This window comes from Epinephelus lanceolatus, chromosome 8 (genome assembly GCF_041903045.1).
Source record: "Epinephelus lanceolatus isolate andai-2023 chromosome 8, ASM4190304v1, whole genome shotgun sequence".
In the NCBI taxonomy this organism is placed as follows: domain Eukaryota; kingdom Metazoa; phylum Chordata; class Actinopteri; order Perciformes; family Serranidae; genus Epinephelus; species Epinephelus lanceolatus.
This window is the reverse complement of record NC_135741.1, coordinates 5,233,114-5,259,371: the sequence shown is the minus strand read 5'-3', so window position 1 is coordinate 5,259,371 and position 26,258 is coordinate 5,233,114. Positions and strand designations below refer to the sequence as shown.

General features: G+C 40.4%; 1 protein-coding gene across 1 annotated transcript in view; it reads right to left on the bottom strand.

Annotated features, from left to right (window-relative positions):
• The window catches only part of oprl1 (opiate receptor-like 1), a 167,820-nt gene that overhangs the window by 25,096 nt on the left and 116,466 nt on the right, over positions 1–26,258 (bottom strand). The window contains exons 4-5 of the mRNA XM_033629727.2: positions 24,508–24,690; positions 21,797–21,887 (exon numbers count right to left, since the gene is read on the bottom strand). Coding sequence (XP_033485618.1) covers positions 21,797–21,887; positions 24,508–24,690 — 274 coding nt within the window. The remainder of the gene's footprint in view (positions 1–21,796; positions 21,888–24,507; positions 24,691–26,258) is intronic.

Genomic DNA, 26,258 nt, shown 5'->3' with positions numbered 1-26,258 from the left:
AACTAATCTGCCAACAGTCACATTAAAATGTATCATCAGTATCATCAAAGTGTGACACATCACCTCATTATACTGTATGTATCACTGCTTTTACAATAACTAGCTCATAAAAGATATACCACACCATCACAGGTAATGAGGCATGGCAGCATTAATTATGTACTGTTACAATAATGGCGTTTTATTAGCATATCTATTTGCTTTTGTGATAACATTCATGATTGTTTACATACGGCAGCTTTGGGGATGTGAAAATAACAGCCAAGACAAAGCAGCACGAACACTGACGTGTAATGTTGAATCAAGGCGAGAGTGGGTTTGTTTTCCCACCTCATCATATGAACAAAATATCATCATAATCCACGACTTTACATAAATAAATAAACAGTGTTTGCATAACCAAGCGGAGATCCTTCTTCCTGTTTGGTTGAGATTGTTTGTCAGGGTCCATCTTGTTTTTTCCCTCTGCTCATTTCCTCCCCTCCAATAAGTCTCGGCTCAATCTAATACCAGCCCCTGCACCCGCGCCTGGTCCACCCCGCCTTTGTTTGTGCATTTCCAATACAGTGAGCTGCACCAAATCAATTAGGGCAGAGGAAGTGGACAATAAAGCCATCCAACAGTGAGTCTGCACAGGTGATGACTTCTCAAACACCAGTGAAACCTAATCAGCTTTTTTGCCATTTCGGTAGTTCATGTTCATCACTGTTAAGTATTATTTTGATTTGATTTTTATCCATCCTTCCTTTTAAGTAAGGTCAAGGTTTAACACAGGTGAACCTGCTCTAGATGTATCAACCATGTGTAAACCTGTAGACTTTTATATATTCCAAATGTATTGTATCTATGCATGCACCTGTAACGCACCATCTTTCAGCTTTCCTTATAACATCCTGTCACGTATCAGTTCAGAGGAGGACTCAAATGCAGACTAACTAAAAGCGAGCTTCAGTGTAGCTGATCAAAAACATCCAGTACAGGGAGGCAACGAAAAGTCCAAACGAAAGCTGAACAAAAAAATCAAACTGAAAACCAACTGGGAAAAAAACACCATGAACAGGGATGAGCACAGAATGCACCCAGGATGAACGACAGACGAACTGACGAAGGACAAAGGGAAACACACAGGTATATAAACACAGAAAACTAATCACAAGGACGAGACACAGCTGGATTAGGAAGACATGGGCAAAGGAGAGAAATGGAGATTAGCTAATGGGTGGAGCACACAAGACTAATACACAACAGGTGTGAAAGAAAACAGGCGGTAAAACACACAAAGACAGGAAGTAAAACCAGACAACACATGAGGAGAGAATCTACAGAATAAAACAGGAAACAGATTAAACATGAATGAATAACATGAAACAAAGAACACAAACAGAAAACTCCAAAGTCCACAAAATAACAGAATATGAACAAAAACTCAGGATCATGACACATCCAAAGCTAAATTTCAGTCCAAACAGATAATAGTGTGCTCAAACAACCCAAATGCCAGAAAAAAAAATGTTGCCATTACATGTTTCTGCAAACCAGGTATACGTTACATTTCTATATTATTATATGGCAGATATGTTGAAACTTTATTTTTCCGCAACATTGGTCAAACGGTGTGCATGGGGTACATGCAACTCCGACACAAGGTATCCTGAGAGGCTGGAAAGAAATATAAAGTTATCTTTAACATCTCTAGCTAACGTTAGCTAAAGTTAGCCTAACGTTAGCTCCTAGCTGCGTTGTTCATCATGTCACCTTGTTTGCTGGGAGTTCATTAGCCTATTTTGTTCTAGTTTTGTACTTTGGTGATCGTACATCATTGTTAGCTGTTGTCCAAAGGGCTCTAGTTAAGCTAACGTTAACTTCTGGAGCTTAGCTTCATTAACTTATCTGTAATGGCAGAGATAACAAAGGTTGGCAAACGTTATGCTGAATGATTCAGTGTAAATACTGTAGCACCAAACTAACGGAGAGACACTCTTGGTAAAGATGGTAAAAAGGCCGTTATCCTTTTCTCATATTCTGAGCCAAAAACCTTAACTTCAGTGGCACTTTAACTTGTTGTCTTTGATGGCGACGGCAACCAGATGCGGTTCACAAGCGTACACTGTGACCTGTAAATTTTGGCTTGTAATTTAAGCTTTTCATCAACCTTCTCAACAATAAAATGATGAATATATCCCTCCAATGCGTAATTTAGGCCCTTTTGGTTACTTCTAGGGCTGCCATGATTAGTCGACTAATCAATGACTAATCGACTATTAAAATAATCGGTGACTATTTTAGTAGTCGACTAATCGGTTTGAGTCATTTTTCATAGAAAAGTACTATAAAAGTACCCCAAAATACTCTTATTGAAGCTTCTTAGGTTCAGATTTTGGCAGCTTTACACACTCTCCCGTGACAGTGAACTAAAACCCTTTGGCCTGAGTATGAAACAAGACATTAGATGACGTAATTTTGGGGTTTGGGCGAGACAGACCGACATTTTTCAACATTTTAACACATTTTTCGATGAAATGATTAGTCGACTAATCGAAGAAATAATCGACAGATTAGTCGACAATGAAAATAATCGTTAGTGGCAGCCCTAGTTACTTCTCAATGACATCTGATCATTATGTCCCCAAAAATCATAAATTGCCTCATGTGAAATGCCGTGTACTGTGACACCTGCCATAGCGCCGGTCACTGAATGTTGATAATTTGTCTGAGTGAGTGGAGGGGGGCGTGGCTTAGACATAGGTCAATTAGGAAGATTGGAATGCTTATCTTAGCGACTGAAAATATTCCCATTGCTTTGATTCTCTCGGGAGGAAAGATGACAAAAACACTATCCCTGCATGTCGTCAGACTAAAACTCTTTCCACTGTAAAAAACACGGTCTGAAACACCTACTACAACCGACAGCACAACAATATGATGCTCCAGGAAATACAACCCACCGGAGGTGAGCCCTCTGCGGTCACAGAGGTCAGCTGTAGTTCTGGCTAAACAACCAAAACTGGATTTTAATCTTGGACAGCCGCAGCTACAAAGACGTAATGAAGCTTGTGGATTGATATGTTTCTCCATGAGTGACTCTCCGTCTTCCAGGCAGAACCGTGGGAAAATGCCAGCCACAGGCAACTGAAGACAGGTACACATCTGAATTTTGGGGAGATATGCAATAAGTAATATAACTAGTAGTGTAACAAATTACTGTTGGCAGGGAGTAATAAGTAAATAAGATTTTTACTTTTAAAAAGAGTGACGATTAATGAATAAAAAAAAAAAATTTGTCAAACAAACCCAACACTGTGTCTATGTGACAGGCCATCCACCATCCTCTCCACCTCCTGATGACAAAGTCAGCTCATATACTACGTCACATTAGACACTCTGATATGATACATTATGAAACATGCACATGTAACATATTCTTGGTTTGCAGAAACAGTCATTGCCAACATCTTCTTCTGGCCCCTGGGCTGGCTCAAAGCAACAAGTCCTCCGGCAAAATGCCCCAATAAATAGTCATCAATTTTCCTTGCCTGCCAAAAACACCTTAACACATTTATAGTTAAGGATTTGTTGGGTTTAGGCACAAAAACCACTTGCTTAAACACTGTATTGGCTTTCCTTCTGATTTACAAGTCATAATCCACACAGCCACTGAAGGCCCATGTAGGAAAACGTATGAAAAGATTACAGACGTCATTCTGACAATCTTACTCCAGGCAGGATATAAAGAGGGATTAGTACTTTCAGATGTAAACCAAACCAAACCCAGTGTGTGTCGGAGCAGCAGCAACACCAAAGCTTAATGCAGCCCCTCAAACACCCCAACTCATGTGCGCTTAACACTGCAGCACTGACAGACATCTGTGTGCTGCCAGGAAACACACTTTGACACATTCCCTACAAGTCTTTTGGATGGATTAGTCAGAGTATCTATTAGTGACAGCAGGGTGGCTGCTGATTATAGCCTCCTTCCTGCCACTGTGTCCTTGGGCAAGGCTTTTGACCCCAATTACTGAGCGCGGCGTGCCGTGACTTTCCCTGCAGCTGTTGGGTTATGAAGCCGCTCTGTGTTTGTTTAGAGGAGACAGGGAGAGGAGAGGAAAAGAAGTGAAGTAGGGTGAACCTTTATTATTCCTGAATGTCAGTTTGTTGTACAGATAGCAGCCACATAAGAACACAGATGATAAACACATGGCTGCAGGACAGGACCGACAAATTGTGCATACACAGGAAGCAGAGGAGAGAGAGAGATAGAAGAAGACAGGAGATGATTGGGAAGTAAAACATGCATGGAGAGGAGGAGATTGAAATAGAGTGAAGGTGAAAGGTTAGAGGAGAAGAATGAGAGGATATGCAAGGAAGGAGGTGTGGCGAATGGAGGAGGATAACTGAGAGAATGAAACAAGGCAGAGTGGAATGAGACGTGAATGGAATACATGGGATGAGAATGCAACCCCATGGCCAGAGACAAACACTGGCATTGTGTGTTGCTGCAAACCTGGATGTTTCTTTTGTATGTCTTTATGTAACAGATGGTCCAAATGATGCTGTGGTTAATATGTGGTTAGGTTTAGGCAAAAAACACTCAGCTATGGTTAGGAAAAGACCGTGTTTTGGCTTTAAATACCAGGTTTCAGGGGCAGAATCCCAGCTGGAAACGCAGCGCTTCTTGGGACCAATATTTCTTTCTGTTTTGTCAAGTTTAACCTGCAGCTCCACAACTCACTAAGACACACATAAACCTCTGTTTTTGTGTTTTTTTAAATTAATTAATTTATCTTTTCTTTCCATTTCTTTTCTTACTCAGTATAAGTGCCCTTGCAGATATGTGAGTTAAGTACAACGACCACTTTTTGTGCCACAAAACTAAGTGGTCCCTAAAAAATATGCAAGTTTTGTGCCTCTAAACTCAGCATTGATTCACTAAAAACAATCAGTTTTGTTGTTTGTTGATCTCGAACTGTGGTCTGCAGCTTGGCAGGCATCTCGCCAAGGTGCCACACCATCAACCATCCCCTCCTCCTCCCAATGATGCTCAGCTCATATATTGCATCACTTTAAAAACACTGATATGTACGAAACATGAAAATGTAACGTATTTGTGGTTTGCAGAAATGTATAACTAATAAATAATGTACAAATAAAGAAATAATCTACTTCTGGGTAATATTAAGAAAATGTTTTGTGACAGAAAAGTCTGTGTATTTCAGTGTGTCGTGTGGATTTATGTAATGGATTAGATGAGGAGTTAAAGGGAATCACAACTACAGAGAACTTTAAAAAGATCTACAGACTAAGGCTGCTCCTGAGTAAGAGCTTTCCTAGTCGACCAATAGTCATCATTTAGGGCCATTAGTCGACTATTTGCCTGCATGTTTCCGCGAATAATTTAATTATTAAATTATATATTTTGGTGGTTTGAGTTGAAGGTGTGAGAAAGAATAGTGTCAGTAACATTGTTAACACTGTGCTACATTACAGAGAAATACAAAACCGTACTAATGAACCTTCATTAATATAGGCCTATATTTTATCTACAAGTGCACGTCACACACTGAGCGAGCCGCCTGTTAATGACGCTGTGGGCTAATGGGCATGTAGCTACTTCCGTGTTTCAGATGATACGTCATGTTTGTAGTCGACCAATGAAGATGAGTTTACATATCACCTTGGGTTCGTCCTTCACCTTCTCAAAATGATCCCACACCGCAGGTACCAGCCCTGGAAATTAACCTGACTCCTGTCTGACTGCTGAGCGTGGACACTTCCTGTGTCTGTCCTTTCAAATTAAATTCCCACATGGTCCTGTCATATAGTCTCGGTTTATTTATTCATCTGGGCTTGGTTGATATGGGATTTGTATATTTAATATCTAAGACTGTTGTTTATTCATATTTATTAATGGTTGTAAATTAATTTGGTATAGTTGTTGAAAATTATATATATATTATATATATATATATAATTATACAAGTGAACACTTCCTATTCCTTTTCGAGCATGTCTGTTGATGTTTTGTTTGTTTTAATTTTTTGTTTTGCTCGAAATAAAGTCATTCATTCATTCATTCATCCATTCACAATGCCAACATTTTCTCCTGCTGACTGAATTGGAAATGGGACGGAGATGAAAAAAAAAAAAAAAATGAAAATGAAATAAAAACAAGAGACAAATGTGAATCAAATGTGACAAGAATTACATGACAGAAATGATGACGGAATGTAAATTTAATTAAGCGACAAAAACAAGATGAGAGTGAAACAAAGCCACATGAAGGACAGGGAGCAAAAAGAAAACTAATCAAAAACGAAGGTGATACACACAGGGAAATGTGGAAAGGACAAGTGACAGAGGAGGAAAATATATAAATAAAATACAGGTGGTATTTCAATAATTCATTTATTTCCTCTCAGGGACAATGACACTGATTGCCAAGGCTCGACAAAAGATCATTTTTAACTGCTGTCCTTCAGCGTGATGATAAATTGGCCATTAAATCATCAAATGCTAATTAAATTTTAAAATACCTGAATAAAAATAAAGTAAATAAAGAAGTGTGAATGAAATAATGAGGATGGGAATGAAATGAAGATGATTACTGTATTAAAGTAGTGAAGGAGAAGAACAATAGAGATCATAATGCGACTAAAATAAACAAGATTACACTAAGAAAAGGGGAAGTGAAAAGGAACTGAAAATGAATGTGAGAGAGGAGAAGGGGAAAAACAACAAAACACAGGAGAGAAAGAGACAAATTAGAGAATAAGCAAACAGGAGGTAAACAGAGAAGCAGGAGAGCAGAGATGTAGCTCAGCTGTAGAGTAGACTAATAAAAATGATTATAGGATTAGGCAGTAGCTGCAGGCTGAGACTGGATCAATATCTAACCACTAGACCTCCCATTCCCCTGCTAGCTACAACACATTACTGGATTTAACAGCAAAATAGTCCCCATTATCGCTGTGCTATGTGTGGGCATGTGGAAAATCACTGGCTGTTTCACTCAGTGATTTTCTTTATGTTTACAGTGAACATAAATATTAAAATCATAATTGTTGTTTTTCCCTCTCTGAGACCAAACAGCCCATTACAAATGGATTCAGAGAGTACACAAACAGAAACAGAGAATATAAATAAGTACTGGGAGAAAGTCTTAAAAGAGGTCACTGACAGATTTGAGAGCAGCAGCCAGAGGTTCTCTGGCCTCGATCAGGCTCAGAGGGGAAATCAGTTCACAGACATGCAAGAACCTGACCATGCAAACCTCTTGATACCAGCAGCAAAATCAATTCTAAAACTGACAGGCAGGCAGTGAAGGGCAGAAAGGATTGGAATAACAAGATGTCCTCTCTTGGAGCGTGTTGGCAGTGTAGCAGCTTTGTTCTGCAGAAGCTGTAGTTTAAATGTACTTTGCATGTTAGGGCAAGAGGAGAGCTAGTCACAGTAATTAAGCTGAGAGGAAATAAATGTATTCAAGACCTCCTGCAGGTCTGTGGGTGAAGGAAAGGGCTGATCCTGGTGATGTTACTGAGATGAAATACACATTATTAAACTTTGGTGAATAAAGTTAAGAACTGACCTTTCGCTAAGTCCTATTCCTTTGGGATGGTCCCACAAGCTGTCGGAGTAAGCATGGAGCCCACACTGTAACTAATTGCACTCCCTGAAGAATTATTATCATATTTTTGGAAAATTATGCTGAATACAGTGAACTATGTGGACCCTGAACAAATGACTAAGGACAGATCTGGACCCTGTGGCTGGACCAGTTGGGAACCACTGGTCGACAGGATACTGAAACAAAACGGATGAAAAACTACAGTTTAAGTGGTTTGTACTGGTGGGAGAAGTTAAACAAACATCTGTTTTTGATCATTAAACTTCAGGTATTTTTGTTTATCTAACAGGGAAAAAGATTAGGGGACCCAAGATTGGACCCTGGGGGATCCCGAGAAAGTGACGCAGTAGAAGTTGAGGGTTATACTGCAACACAGTACAAACTATCTGACAGATGTGGATGGAATAAATCACCTTATATCTGATAACACAAGGGTTTTTAAGATATTGTGGTTCAGTCAAAGCTGCTTAGAAGACCTAGATGTTGCAGCAACATTCTCCTTTGGCTATCTTAGTGCTATATCATAGGCAACTAGACTTGCTTGAGTTCTGTGAAGACATTTCACCTCTCATGTTGAGGTCACATGTGAGTTGTTGACCCAACTGACCATCATGTGTGTTGTTAGGGTCAGATGGGATCAGGTGTGAATGGGTGTTAAGTTGTCTGGGCAGGGACTCCAAGACTGTACTGTTGGTGGGTGTTTAGTGGTGTCGTAGGCCACCTCCTTGATGGTTGTTCCAGTTTGACGAAGATGGCTTCTTTCACACCTCTTTCAAACCATCTGTCTTCTCTGGCCAAGATGTTGCCAGTGATATCGCACTTAAGATTACCATGACCTGGTTGACTGAGAATATTCACCAACATTCTCCTTCGGCCTTGTTCATCTTTTCTAATGTGCTTTGAAACATATTCTGGTAACAGCAGGTCAAGTTCTCTTCGTATTCAGAGCAACATTCCAGTTAGTTATGTGAAGGTCAAAGGTCGGACCACTTTGGTAGCATTTACACTTTCACCTTCTTCCTTTACAAATGTTGCCATTTCCATTAACATTAGAATTTATGACCTCATCCCCTCACACACAGAGTGAAGTGTCATTCACACAGACAGCCATTGAAAAAATGCAAATCTCTTTTTGTGTACTGTGAACTTGTGAAGTTCACCTGCAGTGATTGCCCTGCCAGTTTTACTATGAGCATAATGATTTGCTGGGGCTGGATTAAGATATAATGACACTCAAACTGTAGCGGTAGTGTCATTCAAAAAATGTATCACTCCCTCTCCCTCTCTAAATCTAACCAAATCTATTTTTAGAGTGTTAATAAATGTAAAACAGTGTTGAGATATGACAGCTGAGAGTGCAGCCAGGGCAGCAGCGAGTGTCGCTGCCGGCTGACAGGGGACCTGATGTCATGCCAGCTGGCACACCTAGTCTGGTTCAGGTGAACTGACTCGTAGCGGCTTAACGCGGGTCTGCATGCTGACTCACAGGGGAGAGAGCAACAGAGGACAGAGCTGCATCTGAAGACACTGACACAGACTCTGTTTACAGCTTTAAAATGTTTTCCAGTCAGTAGATTTTTATAGGGACAGTCTTATTGTTCTCCTGCCCTTTTGTTGGTGCACTGCCATGTTTCTTAGCACCACCAAAAGTCAATAAGTGGAAAGCTTCAGAAGGATGTGTTTGGCATCATCTGCATGCATCTATACCTACACAATATCCTGAATGCGCACAGAGAGCACAAAATGCAAAAACAGCAAGGACCAGCTCATCAAATCATTGCTCCATAGCACCACCAGTTAACAAAAACGTCATTAGCTACCTTTAAATAAGCGGTACCAACATATCACCGCTTTGTCAGTGGCCTTTCACACCTACATATTACATGCTAGGTATCCTTCTGCATCTGCTGTTGACATCCCAGGATGCTGCTTCCAACGCTGGGACATTAACAAAAGCACATGGAAGTGAACATCGGGCTCCGGGGTGAAAGTCCTAGGTTTGCTGGACCTATCCTCCACCCCTCCGGCCTGCCCTTAGGGACTTTCTAGCCCCTTACATTACATTGTTCCCAGCAGAGTTTCAACCTGACACAGTCCACTGCTGTATCATACTGCCACAACAGGTGCTGTCTGGTTGCATTATGAACTGACATCTCCCCTTCTGGACGACCGATAACACTGTGAAAAGTTACGTCTGGCCGGTTTACGTACCGACTCCTCTTGGTATCATGCCGCTGCCAAAGGTAGCTTTTGGCATCGGGTGTCTGACACCGAATTCACTGACAAAGCGGCAGTTTTTGACGGCTTTGGAATACGAACAGGTTGGCAGTACTGCAGCAACAAGGTGTCTTGATTTGCCACCATTTTAACAAAGAAAGAGCTCATTTTGAGGGACCTAATAAACCAAAGTACATGCCCTGCTCTTGCCACTAAAACATCAGTTAAGCTCAACAGGTGTACAACCCACTTAGATCAAAATCTTGATGGTCTGTCACCAGACTGTACCAGCATCCTTGTAAAATGGTGGTATAGGATTAAAGCGAGAGGACATATGAAGAGGTAGACTAGTACTGAGGGAAAGTAAAAACAGAGGGAGAGACAAAATGTTAGATGAATTTCCAAGATGAGTTTGGTGATGAAATGAGTCTCCTGCTTTAATATTTGGGGAAAGATGGTCTAACATGAACTCTGAGTGGCATAGCTCCATCTCCAAAGACAACATTTGCTTAATACAGATTTTCTGTGTGTGCGATTAAAGTACACTTAAAGTATCTACTTCAGAGTTCTTATGCAGACAATTTAACATCTGTGATTTCTGTTATCAGGGTTCTGTGAAGATATATGGAGCTCCTACAGTAATGTCAATAGAGTCTGTTAACACTGTGGCACAGTCAGATAATTAAGTAAATTGATTTTACAGCAGATCATTTATAACATTAATGTATCTAGTGAAAGCTGACTGAGCGTTTTCAGCACTGGTAGCTTTTATATTTCTGGCAAATGATTTTGGAAGACTACAATCATGTTACTGATGCAGTGACGAGAGTAAAGATGGAAGCGGTCCCGAGTGGTCCAGTTAGGAGGCAGGTTGGGCTGTCAGATGGGTCACAAAACACAGGAATTGCTTCAGGAGACTGGCGTTCAGAACCATGTGAACTTTAAGTCATTTTAAGGTTCGTCATCACCCATGTCTCTTTCCTACACCTAATCACAGTAACTTTACTTTCCTTAAGCCTAACTTCTGTAACTTCACGTTAATTACATACCTTTGAGGATGTAACATCATTCATGGAGCGCTAATTCATAGCATATCATACGAACTGTTGTCTGTGTGTTTTCATCGGATACCTAGGAGGAGGATATGTTGGCTGGATGGACAAACAACACACGTTAGTGTGGCTACAATGATTTACAACTATTTAAGAGTTTGTGCTTAAATTGGTGCAAAATAAAAGGGTTATGTGGGTGTTAAAATCAAAATGGTTTATCCCCTGATGACCACGAATAAGCTTTGAGTTTTGTGGCTAGAATCAGTGGTTCATCAGGACCCCCACAACAGGTCAAGAGATTAATCTAAGGGCTTGCAAAATGCCTTCTAGGGTTGGTAATATGACATTCTGCTACACAGAAATAAATGCGGGCTTTTCTCCTTCATCTGGGTTTTTTCTTTTTATTCTAATAAAGTTCTGTTAAGTTTGCCTTAACTTTCCACAACTCAAAAATGTGAACCTTACGATAATGGGATTTTCTTGGGAGGGTCACGAATAAAAAAGAACGGAAACCACTTGCTTAGATTCTTAGATGTTTGTGCGCAATATTGTCATTTTAGTCTGATAGTGGCACTAAAGGAAATGTCAAGAGATGACCAAAACCATTTGGAGTCAACGTCTTGTGACTATGACCATTCATACCAAATTTTATGGCAATCCAAGTTGTTGAGAGAAACTTATGAGGATTGATTTGGCTACTTAAATAACTTTATATTGATGTGTCGTTGCAAGCCTATGTTGGGATTAGGGGTGGGGGAAAAAAAATTGATTTTTAGATGCATCAAGATTCTGTCTTGAACGATGCAAGCATCGATTTGGAAAACTCATAATCAATTTTAATTTCATTTTTATATTTATTTTTCAAATTACCGTAACTCCTCGACCATTCACGCTATCGACGTAATTCCAACAGATTCTGAAAGCTGAGAAGTGGAGCTTTCCAGTGATATAGTGATGTCATTACCTGTGGAGGAGTGGAGGGAAGTGGGCACAGCAGTAGGAGAGTGACAGCTGACGAGGAGAGTGCAAGTTGGAGTGATTTAGCGGTGTTTTAGCTGAGTTTTGGTGAGTTTAGTGGAATTTGGGTGGCGTTTTCTTTGTAAATAATATTTAGTGTTGTAAATAATAGTATTTGTGTTTTTTTGAGAGCTTTTGAGTTTTGTTATGCCGTGTTTTCGTCGTGTTTTCACCATAGATCGCAGTTTTGCCATCGTTCGTATTTTTTTGCAATAGTTCGTGTTTTTATAGTTCATACATAGTTATAGCCACTTATAGTTTTGTAAATACTGGAGGAGAAATGTCGAGGAGGTCGACAAGGGACAGAAGAGTCCCGCTGAGATTTGTGGATGAGGAGGAAGGACTGGAGGAGACTGGTGGAGTGTAGTCATCTCAACCACAGTAAGTAACAGGCCTACAGTTTGTATGCACTGGATATGTATTCCCAGCTTTATTACAAAAATGTTTTTCAATATCTTGTGTAAATTTTCTTATTGGCTTGTTTTAGAATCAAGAATCGCTTTATAATCGATAAACATTTGTGTTAATAAAAGACAGACAGTGCTTTACAATTGTTTAAGAATTACAACAGCAGTAGCATAAATCTCAACATTAAACTCCTCCTCTCCTTTCTAACTTTAGCTGAACGTGTCAGACAGTAAGGTCACTCTGTCAAAACACAAATAATTAACAAGCCAAACAGGCCAAGTGTTAATGCTGCAGTAGGCAGGATTTCATTTGTTCTGAAACAGAATAGAGGCCAGAAATGTAATTTTATGAGTCAGATATCTCAACAGCTGCTGAAGAACGTTGAGCTACCAGTATCCATTAACAACCCTGTTTACCTTCAGATGACATGTTTTTGTGCTGCTTTATATAAACCTCATACGTATTATCTCTTTGGGGTCATATGAAAGTCTTTGTGCACCTGTTACCGTAGAAACTGAGCAGGATTCTTTTCATATTTTAGCCTTTTTAGGAGAAGAGCTGCCATCTGTGAGCTGTAAACTCCAACAGCAAGTGTGTCATGATATCCGAGGCTGCCAGCACCATCAGATCACACACGCACGCAAATGCTCATCATCAGTCTCACACAACCCTATAAGGCAAATGCACTGCGTTGAAACACACAGACACACACAACTTAGTATGTGCGGTGAAGAAGGACCCAGCTGGATCCACTCAGCAGAAACTGATAAGCAGCTATAAGAAGAGAAATGAAATGAGTCTATTTCAGACTGAGAATGAAGCTGCAGTTATCCATCAGGTGTTATCAGGAGACTGAGATGAGCACAGACAGGAAGAGACGGAGGCTGTGATGAAGAGTCAAACTTTCCAACAGACACATACATTTACAAACTTCAGCATTTGGTAAGAATCCAGTTGCAGCAGTTTTGCCTAAGGTCAAAAGTAGCTGTAGCCTTTTACATGTATGAAACATGTAGCATTGCTGGCTTTATCTCTCTGTCAGAGTAATGGCTTGTTGCCCAGACACAGGTGTCTGTTACACAAATGTGCATTTTGCCTTTACTCAGACATGACAGGGCATTTACAGACACAGCCATAATACTTGCATAATATCTGGAGGGCAGTGGGTTTAATGATATTAACGAGGAGGAAGAGTGTCCTCAGTTATCTCACAGGTTGCATCAGTGATGGATTTTAAAACATATTTTGCCACTGAAGCCTGAATTAATAACTGTCATAAATGCGAAGGACACTTGGCCTCTTGTCTCACTGCAAATCCCCTAATTAATCTTCTCATCGATATCATCATTTATTAGCGAGAGAAGTCTTGCTGGATGTTTTATGATGTCGGACGGTGCACAAGGATAAAATAACAAGTCATTGAGTTTGCTCATATTGCTCAGTATTCATAGACGAAGGCTGAAAATATGGCGAGGGAGTGCAGGGATGAGTCCTTAAATCTGGAAACGAGTCAGCATGTTAGCCCTCCAGGTTACCTTGTCTCAAAGTCTGTGGGCTTTCAGTTAGATGCCTGATATCAGGTCTGTGGTTAATACATGCTTAAGAGATTTTCACATTTTGTTCTATGATATAAAATACAACAGTAAAAATCCATCTTGTGAAGTTCTAAGCTTTTACGTTTGTTAAGAAATGCAGTTGCTAACAAGTGGCTAAATGAGACTACAGATCGTCATCATGACACACACGGTTTCACAGCCTCGTTGTGGTGGCAACATTCAGTACGTTTACGTGGACAGTTTAATTCCACTTTCATTTGGAATGAAAGGCCATTCCGATTAAAAGTGGTCATGTTAACGGTCATTCCGAATGAAAATTAAATCCGATTAAAGGGGGTGGTTTATTCTGTTTGTCATTCCAAATAAAAGAATTTCTTGCACTTGTATACACTCATTCCTCTTTAAGTTCATTCCAGTCTTTCTGCGCATGCTCGTTTCCTTGCCCTTCTGGTGCGATGACGTATATAGCACGCATAGCAACGGGCTGAGATAGAGCAGTCGGACCCGTTGCACTCACCGGTTTCCATTTGCCACAGCACGGTCTTCAATCTCCATTCTTCGACTTTCTACCTCCCTTCTCCTCCTCAGCAGACGAAGCATTAGCAGAACAAGGTTGTTGTCGTACTGCTGCTTCAAGAATATAAGCAAAACAAGCCTGAAAAAGGCACTAAGAACGGCGCCGTCAAGCATCTTGTTATCCGGAGCGAGGACTACAGTGTTTTCTTCTGGTAAACGTAAACACGTAACATCCGCCCCGCCCCCTATCCAATCAGAAACCTTCCCTGCCCCAAACCTTGCATGGACCCGAATACAGGCGATTAAACTGATCTCCCGTGTAAACCCTCATTCGTAATGAATATTTCCCATGTAAACTACCTGGAAAGACTTTAATTCCGAATGATTTCATTCAGATTTATTTCATTCTGAATGAGAAGCCATCATGTAACCTCACCCAGTGACGTCAAATGACTGTAGTGTAGTTCGTTTATACACTAACGTTAGCTTTTTACTTCTGCTGATTTAATTTACGCTGGTATTCATTTGTGAAGGTTATCATGCTGAACAAAACATGTTTATAAACTTCTGTTTGCCACAGAACTTATTTTCTGCAATAATTCAAAATCCAATGGAAAATCTCACTGGGTTTTTGTTGTGGCAACAAGGCCAACTTCCATGTTGGCCTACAAAAAACATCATCCCTGCAGCACTTTACTGTGACTATACAAAACTACTTCCCCTTATGTCCCATTTCGTTAGGAGAAAGAATGTCAACAACTTAAATTTGGCTTACTTTAAGCGTCTTTGAGTATCCTGAAAAGCGCTATATAAATCCCATGTATTGTTATTATTATTACTTAAAGTATTTAGTTGTTTTATCTGACTTACATTGTTTCGAGAAACAGTTTGAGATTTCATGCACTGATACAGCCAGTAGATGCCACTAAAGGGCAGAGTCCAAAGTTTCACACAACAAACGAGCAACTGTGGAGGAGGTCATGATACTATACATTTAAATGAAGCCAGCAATGGTCTGTGCAGCCATTTAAAACATCCTGACTTGTCGATGGAGATTTCTTTTCACTATATAAGCGCCATTATTTAAATTTCTTCATCATCTCCTATCGTCGTATCTCACTTCAACTATGCTACACTGCCTCTATGATCCCTGGTGGTATTGCTCCATTTTGTCTGTATCCGTAAGCTTTTAGGAAACATGCAAAAATATGGATGAAATGAACACAGAGTATGGACAGGAGTCTCCGTCCATCTTGTTTCTGTATCTAACACTGAGCATAAACAAGCGTGCTATTGGTGTTATGTACTCATGCTACTTTCAGTAACAGTTCCACCTAATTATCGATCCATGTGTAAAAATTTTAGGTCTTACTTCCTGCCACTGTTGGTTCCTTAGTTGCAGGAAATATTGACACAGTGCTACAACACTCATGTGTACAGAGATCGTATTAGTGTGGATACAGCCTCAGTTGGGACTCATCCCACATTTCCAAGCTCTCATGGTACTTTTGAGGCTGTGTTCTTCACCCCATATCTGAAGTGACAAGAAGATGAACCAGCAAGACCAGAGAGAGAAAGATGAGAAGGCAGACTTCACACAGGCTTCACACGCTCATGGAAAACACCAACAAAGTCTCGTCATGATCAAATACAACTGGAAATGATGATGACAACTGAAGTCAGGCTTCACCATTTGCTACGAGAGGAGTCAAACAGTCACACACGTGCAAACTTTTAATAAAACAGTGAGATGAACCATGGAGAGTAAATGAACCTTCTCTTAATCAGATCATCCGTGTTGTAGTAGAAGAGCCGCACAGACGAGGCTGACCTGCACGCAGAGGTTGAGCACCTGACTGACTGACATCTCATTAAAGGAAATGCAGTTCAGCCCGTGCAGCCTGGGAGGGGAGGGGGGCTAAAGCCACACTAGATTTAATCATTGAACTTGCAGTGGTGCTCTATTAAATTGAGTATATGGTTGAATTTCTGTACACGGTCGGTACCGGCTCCTTTTGAAGGAGAGGGCAATGAAACATAGATGAGCAAAAGCAGCGATGAGAAAGTAGATATAGTCGTCAAGCATGGAAAGTTAGATCCTCATTATGAGGGTTTGATGTTCCGGTCAATTTGTCCTGAGCGGGCAATTTGTGCTGCAGCAAGCAAAAAACTCAAAGCAAGACATAAAACATGCAGAAAGACACGAACACAGCAGCTGACATCAACACGTGCCCGGAGGCTTCCACCTCTGCACAGTTTAAATTAAAACTCCTCTGGCGCAGACAGTTATGGAGTGTCCACCATAACCCTCACATAGGGATGCACGATATATATCAGGTTGATAAAAAAAAAAATCGGCCGATAATGGGACATTTGAATTATCATGCATCATTCCAATAATTAAAATCATAGCCGATAAATATCACTGATAATATGAAGCCAAACTGCTTTCACTGGCTTAAATCAGAGCAGCATCTACACACCTGACACAGTGAGTGGCGGCACATGTACCTTTAAACTTTGTTTGCAATCCACCAAAAAACACAGAGAGGAACAACAACAACAACAACTGCAGCACCCTGGATTGTGCCAAGGGTCTGACCTCAGACTGCCAAACACCCCACCAGATTAACAAACTTCCTGCAGCTGTTAAACAACTTAAACACGGCACTGAAGGACCGTCTCCGAAGTGTTAGCACAAGCTAATTAGCAGCAGCGGCTCACATCCAACACCGAGCTTTTAAAAAACTCAACTTTGTTGTTTAACTTATTAATAACAGCTAGCCATGTGATGCATTTATTTCAGTTGTTACCTGGCGACCCAGTCTGGAGCACATCTCTCTCTCTCTCTGGTTGCGTGTGTGTGTGAGATACAGCCGTGTGTTTGTCTGAGTTGAGTGATAATGGGCGAGGTGAATCAACAGCTCATCACTATTCTACTTGGTAGTTGATGGCTAGTCTATCGTGGGATGGTGAGACGACACCTGAGTGTGTTTATAAAAATGCAGCGTAATGATTTAAACATGTCATACAGCAGACGTACTAGACTCCACTCTGCAGTGTAGTTGATGCACTCTTCTGATACACCAGAGAATCACACAGTAACACAGGGCTTCATCTGTAGTGTAGGGTTATATGGGTGTAGAGGCGTTGAGGGTCGGCCATTTGACACCACCCCAGAAAGTCTCCGTCTTTTTTTACAGCCTAATGTTGGCAGGTGTGAGGAGTCAGAACTGTTGTTTGTGTTTGTTATTAATCCATATTTCCTCACTACATCTCAGCCTTTCTTACCCTTAGGTGTACATTATTTACAGGTTATACACTTATTTTTTAAAATACAAAAATGTGAAGTTATCGGTGATCATATTGGTTGAAAAAATCCATATCAGTGCACCCCTACCCTCACATGGGCCATAAATAATATAATGGTAAATGGACAGCATTTATATAGCACCTTAGTGCTTAACAATGTGCCTCTAATTCGCCCATTCACACACTAATATTGGGGGATGAACACTGAATATTGGCAGCATTATAATTTAATGTACAGACGGTGACAAATTAGAGGAAAACCTGAATCAATGAGTGGAGAAACAAAACAAACCCTGATGCTTCCACACAGCTGCACTGCATGATACAATTAAGCAATTAACATCCAATCATGCTCCTCGGCATGTATAGGAATGCTGAGCAGGCTCGGCTGATTGGACCGATGTGTATGACAACGCTCTCCATCAAGTGAGGGAATATCGTTTGGAAGAATGGTGCTCATCCCTCCAGTAGAGAAGACTTAGAGAGTCAATGCCAATGAGTACTGAAACAGTTCTTGAGGCATGTGGTGGCTCAACTCTTCACTAAGACACTTAATGTTGTTTTTTTCTTTAATTTGTCACCTCTCCATATCACTATCAACACATGACTAATCTGCATGATTCTGGACATCATCATCATCATCACCATCATGGTCAAAGTCATGGACTTGTCAACACAACCCAATCACCAGAGAAATGTTGCCATTGTACATTTCTGCAAACCACGGATATGTTACATTTGTGTGTTATTATGTAGCGATTATATTTAAACTTTCTCATTAAAAAAGCTTCACGCTTTGTGGCACTGTCCCTGATGGAAAAACAGCCAGATGTTGCTAATAGACACCCACGTTTGGAGACTAAAAACAAGCAGGAAACCCAGCAACAGGTCCCCAAAAAACATCTGTGTTTGGTGCCTAAAATGCCACTGAAACCCTGGGAGTGGCAGAAAGAGGGAGAAAGACAATTTTACAGCTACTAAAGCATCAGTGACATAAATCCAATTTAAACTTTGCAGTGACAAGTATTTAGATTTAGCATTTTTTGTATTTGTGTATTCTGTGGGAGCTGCAGGTCCACAGAGTTACTAATAAACCCGTCACATTCTTCCTTCTACTTACAAGAGGTGGAAACAAAGACAGGCAGAATTAAAACATTAAAACCCGAAGGCTAGTTAAAGCAAATTATTTATAGGATAATTACATACCTGTAAAATGTTATTATTTGTGAGTATAAGATCCCATACTCTTTAATTATCTTATGATATAACTTTCCCTGAGATCTGTTAGGTACACTGTGAGCAGCAGTGTTTTACTAACAAACCTAGACAGTTGCACCTGAGGTCTGAAACATCATTATCCAAATGTTTTGGTCTCCATACGATGGTGGAGAAAAATACATTCAGAACTACCTTTGATTAATTTCTCATCTTGGATCCTGCAGCTGCAGCTCGGGCTCAGCGTTCAAAAACTTTGAACTTTCATGTAATATATGAGCGCAGGAGAGTCTGCCAGGAAAACTGCATACCACATGCTTGATATTGGAAGAGGCATGCATGCCTGAATGTCACTCGAGGCTGGACCTGAAAGTGGATTGGTTTGAGGTTTGGAAATACTTGATTGAAAAATTGGATTTTGTTTCCAGACATGTGGCAACATATGAGGAGGTATGGGAGAAAAAAAGGATGGACCTGACTTACTGGACACGAGCAGTGCTGTAAAGCCCTCTGAGGCAAACTGTGATTTGTGATATTGGGCTTTACGAATAAAATAGAATTGAAATTGAATATCACAAGACAGGTTTGGGATTCCTGAACTGCAGCAATACTGTCATGCATCTGTGGCAGCATTGCTGGTGTGCACCGCACAGGGCACAACTTGCCCTGAACTGTAATATCACCAGAATGATACAACCTTAGGTCAGCCATCGTGAAGGACACGATGGTTATTTCTCTGCTCTGTTTTACAAGAAATATTTTATTGTCTAAAACCCCACATATCCTTTGCCATCCCTTTTTTATAGTAGCAAGGTCCATAAAATTAATAGTAGGCATGAGGCAAAAGGTTGTTTTTCACTTCCTGTTTGAAAAACAATGCAATGCAACATACTGTAATGTTCAGGGGGGTGAAATCATGGAATAGTTTACCATCAGACATTACACATGTAACAAGTGCAGCTGTTTTTAAGAAGGGGTCAAAGAGATACCCGATGGCACAGAACAGCAGCCCACTGCAAATCAGGTTTGTTACATAATACCTGACTGCATGAAACTACTCTACTATCATTCACTGTATATGCCGTTTAGTAGTACTTCAGTTACCCATGAGCTGTAACATTATCATTATTATTATCATTATTTATACAAAGCCCTGAATGGGCTGGGGCTGAGCTACATTGCTAACTCCCTTAGCTGAACTATTTGCCTCCAAGAACATCTGCTGCTGGTTTATTGGAGGTTTCCAGAAACAGCCAGAAGAAGAGCGGGGATGCAGCCTTTGTCAGTTACACCCCAAAGCTATGGAACACACCACCTACAGATATCAGAGAAGCTAGCTCGCTAAATATTTTCAAAGGAAAGCTAAAAACGTATCTGTTCACTTCAGCCTTTAACTAGCTCTGACCTTCCTGATACAGCTCTGAAACTCTTCTTACGCTTTTACTTTCTATTTAGGCTTCACGCTGCTGCAACTCTTAAAATCTTACCTGATTTTATAATTTATAATTTCACAACTCTATGATTTTGAATAAGTTCTGTCTTATGTTCATTCTATTTTCATGTGAAGCACTCAGTGCTTATACTGAACTTATTGTAAAACACATTCTGTTGCATTTCTTGCATGAAAGTGCTTTGTAAATCAAGTTTATATTATAATCTACTTATTTATTATGTGGTTAATCTCATGTTTTAAAGTTTTCCTGTTTTCTTGTTGTATTTTGTTTCTTTTTGCCTCGGATTTTTAATTAAATATTTGTTTTACACTATGATGTAATGTTTGCTTGTGTGGACCCCAGGAGTAGTTGCTACCTTGGTGGTGACTAATAGGAATTGAGATAAATAAATTAATTACAGAAAAAGAAGATGTGCTTACTTTCAGAGCGACAGCAGTGGAATGGTGAGTTTGATGTGTCCACAGACGTGTTCATTTTTGTTCCTTATTTTTAATGTGTTAATGGATTATAGCTCTGCTGTATTTATAATTATAATAAATGTGGAACTGAGTATAATTATATGCTATATGCTGATTGAGTCCAGTTGTATTTTCCTCTTTCAGTTAATCCCAGTGTTGCATATTTATAAGACGTAAATGATGATGTTGGCCATTTTACGTGTTTGTTTTTATAGTTATTTCACATTAAAACATTCAGTCATCTGAACTGTTTGAAAGCTACATGGACTTTGTGCAACAGGTTATATTAAGTCTTCACTTGGACCCACTCAGAGTCATTAATTATCAATAATCAAAACACAACAGCTCATGACTCATGCTGTTATCTCATTGTTCTGACATTATCACCTCTGCTGATCGGTTCCATGGAAGACATCAAGAGCTGGAGATTTCCTTCTATTTTGGTAGCAATAACCGTGCACCTGCTGTGTGGAAGTTCATAACATGGGGCATCATGTGGAGTATCATGTGTCACGTCTCTCTGAAATCTCTGCACTTGTTTGATAGTAAATGAAGAGGAAAAGAGGCATCGTACAACAACGTGCGCTGGGCCTATTAGTCAGACGCTGTGCAACAGAAGCTATAAAAACTGGGACAGCAACAACATTTGTAAAGTGGGTTCACTCGCATCACGTCTCCCTAAGCAATCTCCTGATGTACAGCTCCAATATATCTGTGGATATATTTGTGAAAGCTGTGTTGCACTGTTACACAGCCGTGCATTGTTTTGCATATTAATTAGACATTAAAATTCACACTATCACGGTCACAAGTAAAATGCACTTAAGGTACAGTATGTGAGATGACGTGCTGAAGGCTCTTTGTTTCAAATGCATATGTGGTGGAGGTGCACGTGTACACTGCATACCTGCAGTATGAGTATATGTAACTGTATGTATTTACTGTATACGTGTGTGTGTGAGTTTCTTACTGTTATGCTCCTGTTCCTCCTCAACATTTCCCAGGACCATAGCTGGGACGCCAAAGGCCGATGCCAACACCCACACACAGATGTTCACCACCTGAGGACATGATAACATGACGGTGATTTACATGTTCTTTTTTTTGCATTACTTATACAGATAGATTGGTTATATAGCAAGATGTGTTATTTATTAACCCTTATGTCGACAGGTCTAAAATAGCTCCAGGCATATGTGAGAAAAACAGTGCAGTGAATCACTTATAGTCACTGTGTAGTTTGTTTTCTTCTGACTGTGCTAACTGATTAAATCACTGTTCAAATGCACATCAGTGAGCGATCACATCACTAATCATTGCAGGAAAAGCTCAGTTATAACTAACAATATCTGTGTTATGCTACATGTTCTAATAAACCATGACAGTGAGCCACATCATCAGGGCCCTCTGACTGATAAACTTTCAATTTAACACAGCTATTATTAAAATGGCAACCAGGAGGAAAGTTAAGAGTACCCCACCAATTTAGAATTGCTCACCTATAACATCGTCAGACTCCAGGTAGATGAGCCTACATTACCCACAGTGCACCATGGCCACTGACAGGGGCGCCACCAGGGATTTTGGGCCATGAAAAGAATTTTTACTGGGCCCTACATACAGCTGGCCGGGAGGCCGCCGAAAATGTTTGATGCTATTTTACATAAAACTAAGCATTTTGATGGTATTTTTGACTATCATTCCCACATTTGTGAAAAAAGAACAACCTCTTCCTCCACTTCCACATTCCTCCCTGACAAACTTGAAGAGGATCCTGGACCTGGCTCTGTAGAGTGTACGTTATAGGGCTGACCCAAAAAATTTGAAGCTCAATGGCACGGGATTCGATTGTGAAAAAAAAAAAAAAAAAAAAAAATCGAATATTCAGCCTTTTTTTTTCTCCCGTTTTTTGGGGGGGGACCTTGAACACAACACCATCTCCGAAAAGGAAACAGAAAGCCCGACGTGCAGTGAATGAAGACCTATTATCCTGTTTGCACACAGACAACTAAATTCTTTCAACAATGTGACTCAAAATAATGATAAAATAGATTTTATTGATGTAAAATAATATGCTGATGGTGACATTTTCCACTGGTCCACTGCGCTCTGAGGGCCGAATTCACAAAGAATGAACTGTGGCCGCTGACAGCACCTTGAATTGCATTTCACTTGCACCCGCAGTTTCCTCCGTCTTAACGTCCTATTCACAAAGGATATTGCGCTAATGACATACAAGCGCAAACACGTCCACAAAGTTTGGCAGCTGAGTGCAGTTTGCCCCTGATTTGCCCCTGATTGCAGTTAGCCTGGCATGGCATGGTAAGTGTTTGGCAAAGTAGTGAATACTGTATACTCTCATGTAGTGATGTCTGCTGGTGAGTCAGTCTAACAGTGTCAGATGGGTTGAGGCTGTGGATTTGACCCAGTTTGACCACTTTATCATTATTCCCTCTCACTTGTAGCTGTTTTTTCATTATCTTTTGAATTTAATATGAATTATGGAACTGTTTTTGTTCACGTTTGTTTCCCCCGTTTCGTAAAATAAATTATTGAAAGTTGCTTTTGAAGTGCGTGACAGAAGTGCATTTTGAGAACGGCCGCAGACTGTCACCTGTTCAACACATCAGTATCTTCGGATGCCATTAATGTAATAATGATTATAATAATAATGTCAAAATATTATTTACAGACTGATTTAACAGACGATTACTGCTGCCACGATCACTGGAAAGTCTGGGCGAGAGGCTTCCACAGAGGAGCGCCCAGTTTGCACCAGCTTTCTAAAGACGTTATTTACTTCACTCAAACTGCGTGTGGCTATTATATAAATAGATATAAATTTATTATTTATTATTATTTATATAAATATAAATAAATTTTATAAATAAAATATATTTATGATTATAAGTTAGTTAATAACTGTCATATTATTTTTAGTCAGTATTATAATTTTATTAGGGGCCTCTCTGGGCCCCTCTCAATCATGGGCCCCTAGAATCCTTCTCCTTTTTGGCACCCCAGGCCACTGACAAAAAGAAGTGATTCTACCAGACCTCTGTCGCCTGCTGCTAACTCTAATACCGAATGCATGAGGCAATGAATGTAAGATGTAAGATTTTGCGCAGCTTCTTTTGGAGCCACAGAAGGTTTTATATGATGAATGTATAAAGAGGACAGGATACATCGTCAGAGACAGGACCCCTTACTGTAAGAAGCTGCTCATTGCCTCATGAAGCCAAAAATAGTTTGACGTCTGTGTGTAAAGTTATTGGAGCTTCTGCACTGTTGGTGCACTTGAGACTTTGGCCAGCCAAGCAGCTGACATCCAGGTTAGCCCTCAATTAACTTAAATGGGGATGAAATGATTTTATTGTTTGGCTCATCTAGACTTTCAAAATGTTAGTAGACTGTATGGTTTAAATTTTGATAGTGGAATGTGTTTTAGTGTTCCTTCCTTTTGTCATGCCTCCATCGGCGCCTGGAAGAACGTTTCTTAAGATGTCAGTTTCCCACATGACAACAGCACACACAGTGAGTTTAAAGGATTCATGGGCAGACAAGTGAGCCAAGGTGACTGTTAACATCTGATCTGATGTCAGCGGTCATTTCAGGGACGATGAAGTAGGTGTGAAGGTTTCTAAAAGGTGAATGTCGCACTTTGAAATGAAACAGTTTTACCTTGGCCTTGTGAGGAGTCCTCATGTCCAGCGCTTTGACAGGGTGGCAGACGGCAACATATCTGTCCATGCTCATCACTGTCAGGGTGAAGGTGCTGGTGAACATGTTGTAGTAGTCGATAGACACCACCGCTTTGCACAGAGCATTCCCAAACGGCCAGAAGCCCAGGAACACGTCGGTGCCCTGCAAACATCCGGAAACCAGAGAATGAACATAGAAAAAGAGCTGGAGGCAAAACAGAGGACTCCATCTTCTCTGAAATATGACTTTGGACAGTTCAGCGGAAACAAATCAGTGCAGTGAGGCAAAGAAACTCAACACCTGACAAACAACCAGTGACTGATAAAGTCTATAATATCCAGATGATGGCAAAGAGCAAATCTGAATTACAACATCTTTTAACTTTCATTTTAAACAATGTTAAATAATTTAAATAACAGAGAATTGTGCAACATATACGCAATCTTCCAGCAGTCTTCCATTAATTGTCCTTAATTAATCAGCCATCCATTAAGACCTCACACATCTGTTACCATTAACAGAATAAATTACCCAGAGTGTTGCACAGAGGCGCTGGCTTTGTTTGGGTCCCTGTGTATCTCTGCCCATAACAGCTGAGTATTGTCACATTTACAGTAAAGCCTGCACATGTTAGACACAAGTGTTTCATTAATATACTCAGGTTTTCTGATATTTAATATGATGAGCACCCTCCTCTTTACTTTGACCTGTTCTAAAAGTTTTCAGGGTCACTTCTGAAAATCAATAGTGGCAGAAAATAAACATTTAACCTGCAGTGTTGTCTACCTTCAAAATTCATCTTCTACAATCACAGCAGAACATTTGAGTTTTATTGTACTGCACTCTGATTTATTGCAAGCCCTGCTGCCCCTCCAGAACAAGGGCATTGCTGTTTTCTTTAATACTGTCAACGAGAGAGCCATGCTGAAAGCAAAATGCCCCTGAAAAAACATAAATTGAGCTTTTATCCATCTGTGTACCACAACAATAAATTCTTGATGTCACCCACGAGTTTATCAAACTAACTGAGCCAGTGACAGCATCAGAAATGAGAAGAAGTTTTACAACCTTTATGGTTAGACAACCTGTTCTCATTCCCAGGTCATCAAACACCAATGCTTTGTAACACCCTTTGGCGTCTGATAGTGATGCTTAGGGTGCCCTTTAGCACAGCTGAAACATATTCTAATGTGTTTAATGTTGTGAAATGACTGTGGTTAGGTTTAGGCAGAGACCACGTTATGGGCCGCCGCAAACAACTGGATCGCACGATGGCCAATCAGAGCAAAATACAAGGTGACATATTCATTGCACTAAGCCCCGTTGGTTTGCCGACCAGTGGAGGTATGATGCTTTTGCCGTATCCCGTCAGCAAACCAGCAAAAACGTCCTTCCTGTAAACGAAAGCTTCTAGGGCAGTCTTCTGTTGCTCTCTTAAGGATAAAGATAAGTGTAGTTGGCTTAGCGTTTCTTCCAAAGCTACATTGAGTGGACGCGGTCCTTCAGCAGCTGCCATCTTGGCTGTTTACTTTTCGACTCCTACGGCACAGCGCTGTCTTCATCATGTTACGCTCACCCAGAGCCTGCCTCTGTCAGATAGACTGATCTGACTGGTCCGATTGCTCATTGGGGCCAGATCCCCGTGCAGAGCAAATTAGAATTTGCTAGGGGCGGGGCATCTGGATTTCCAGGTTATTTCTTTTTATTCTGTCTGGTTTTGTTTGACCCAT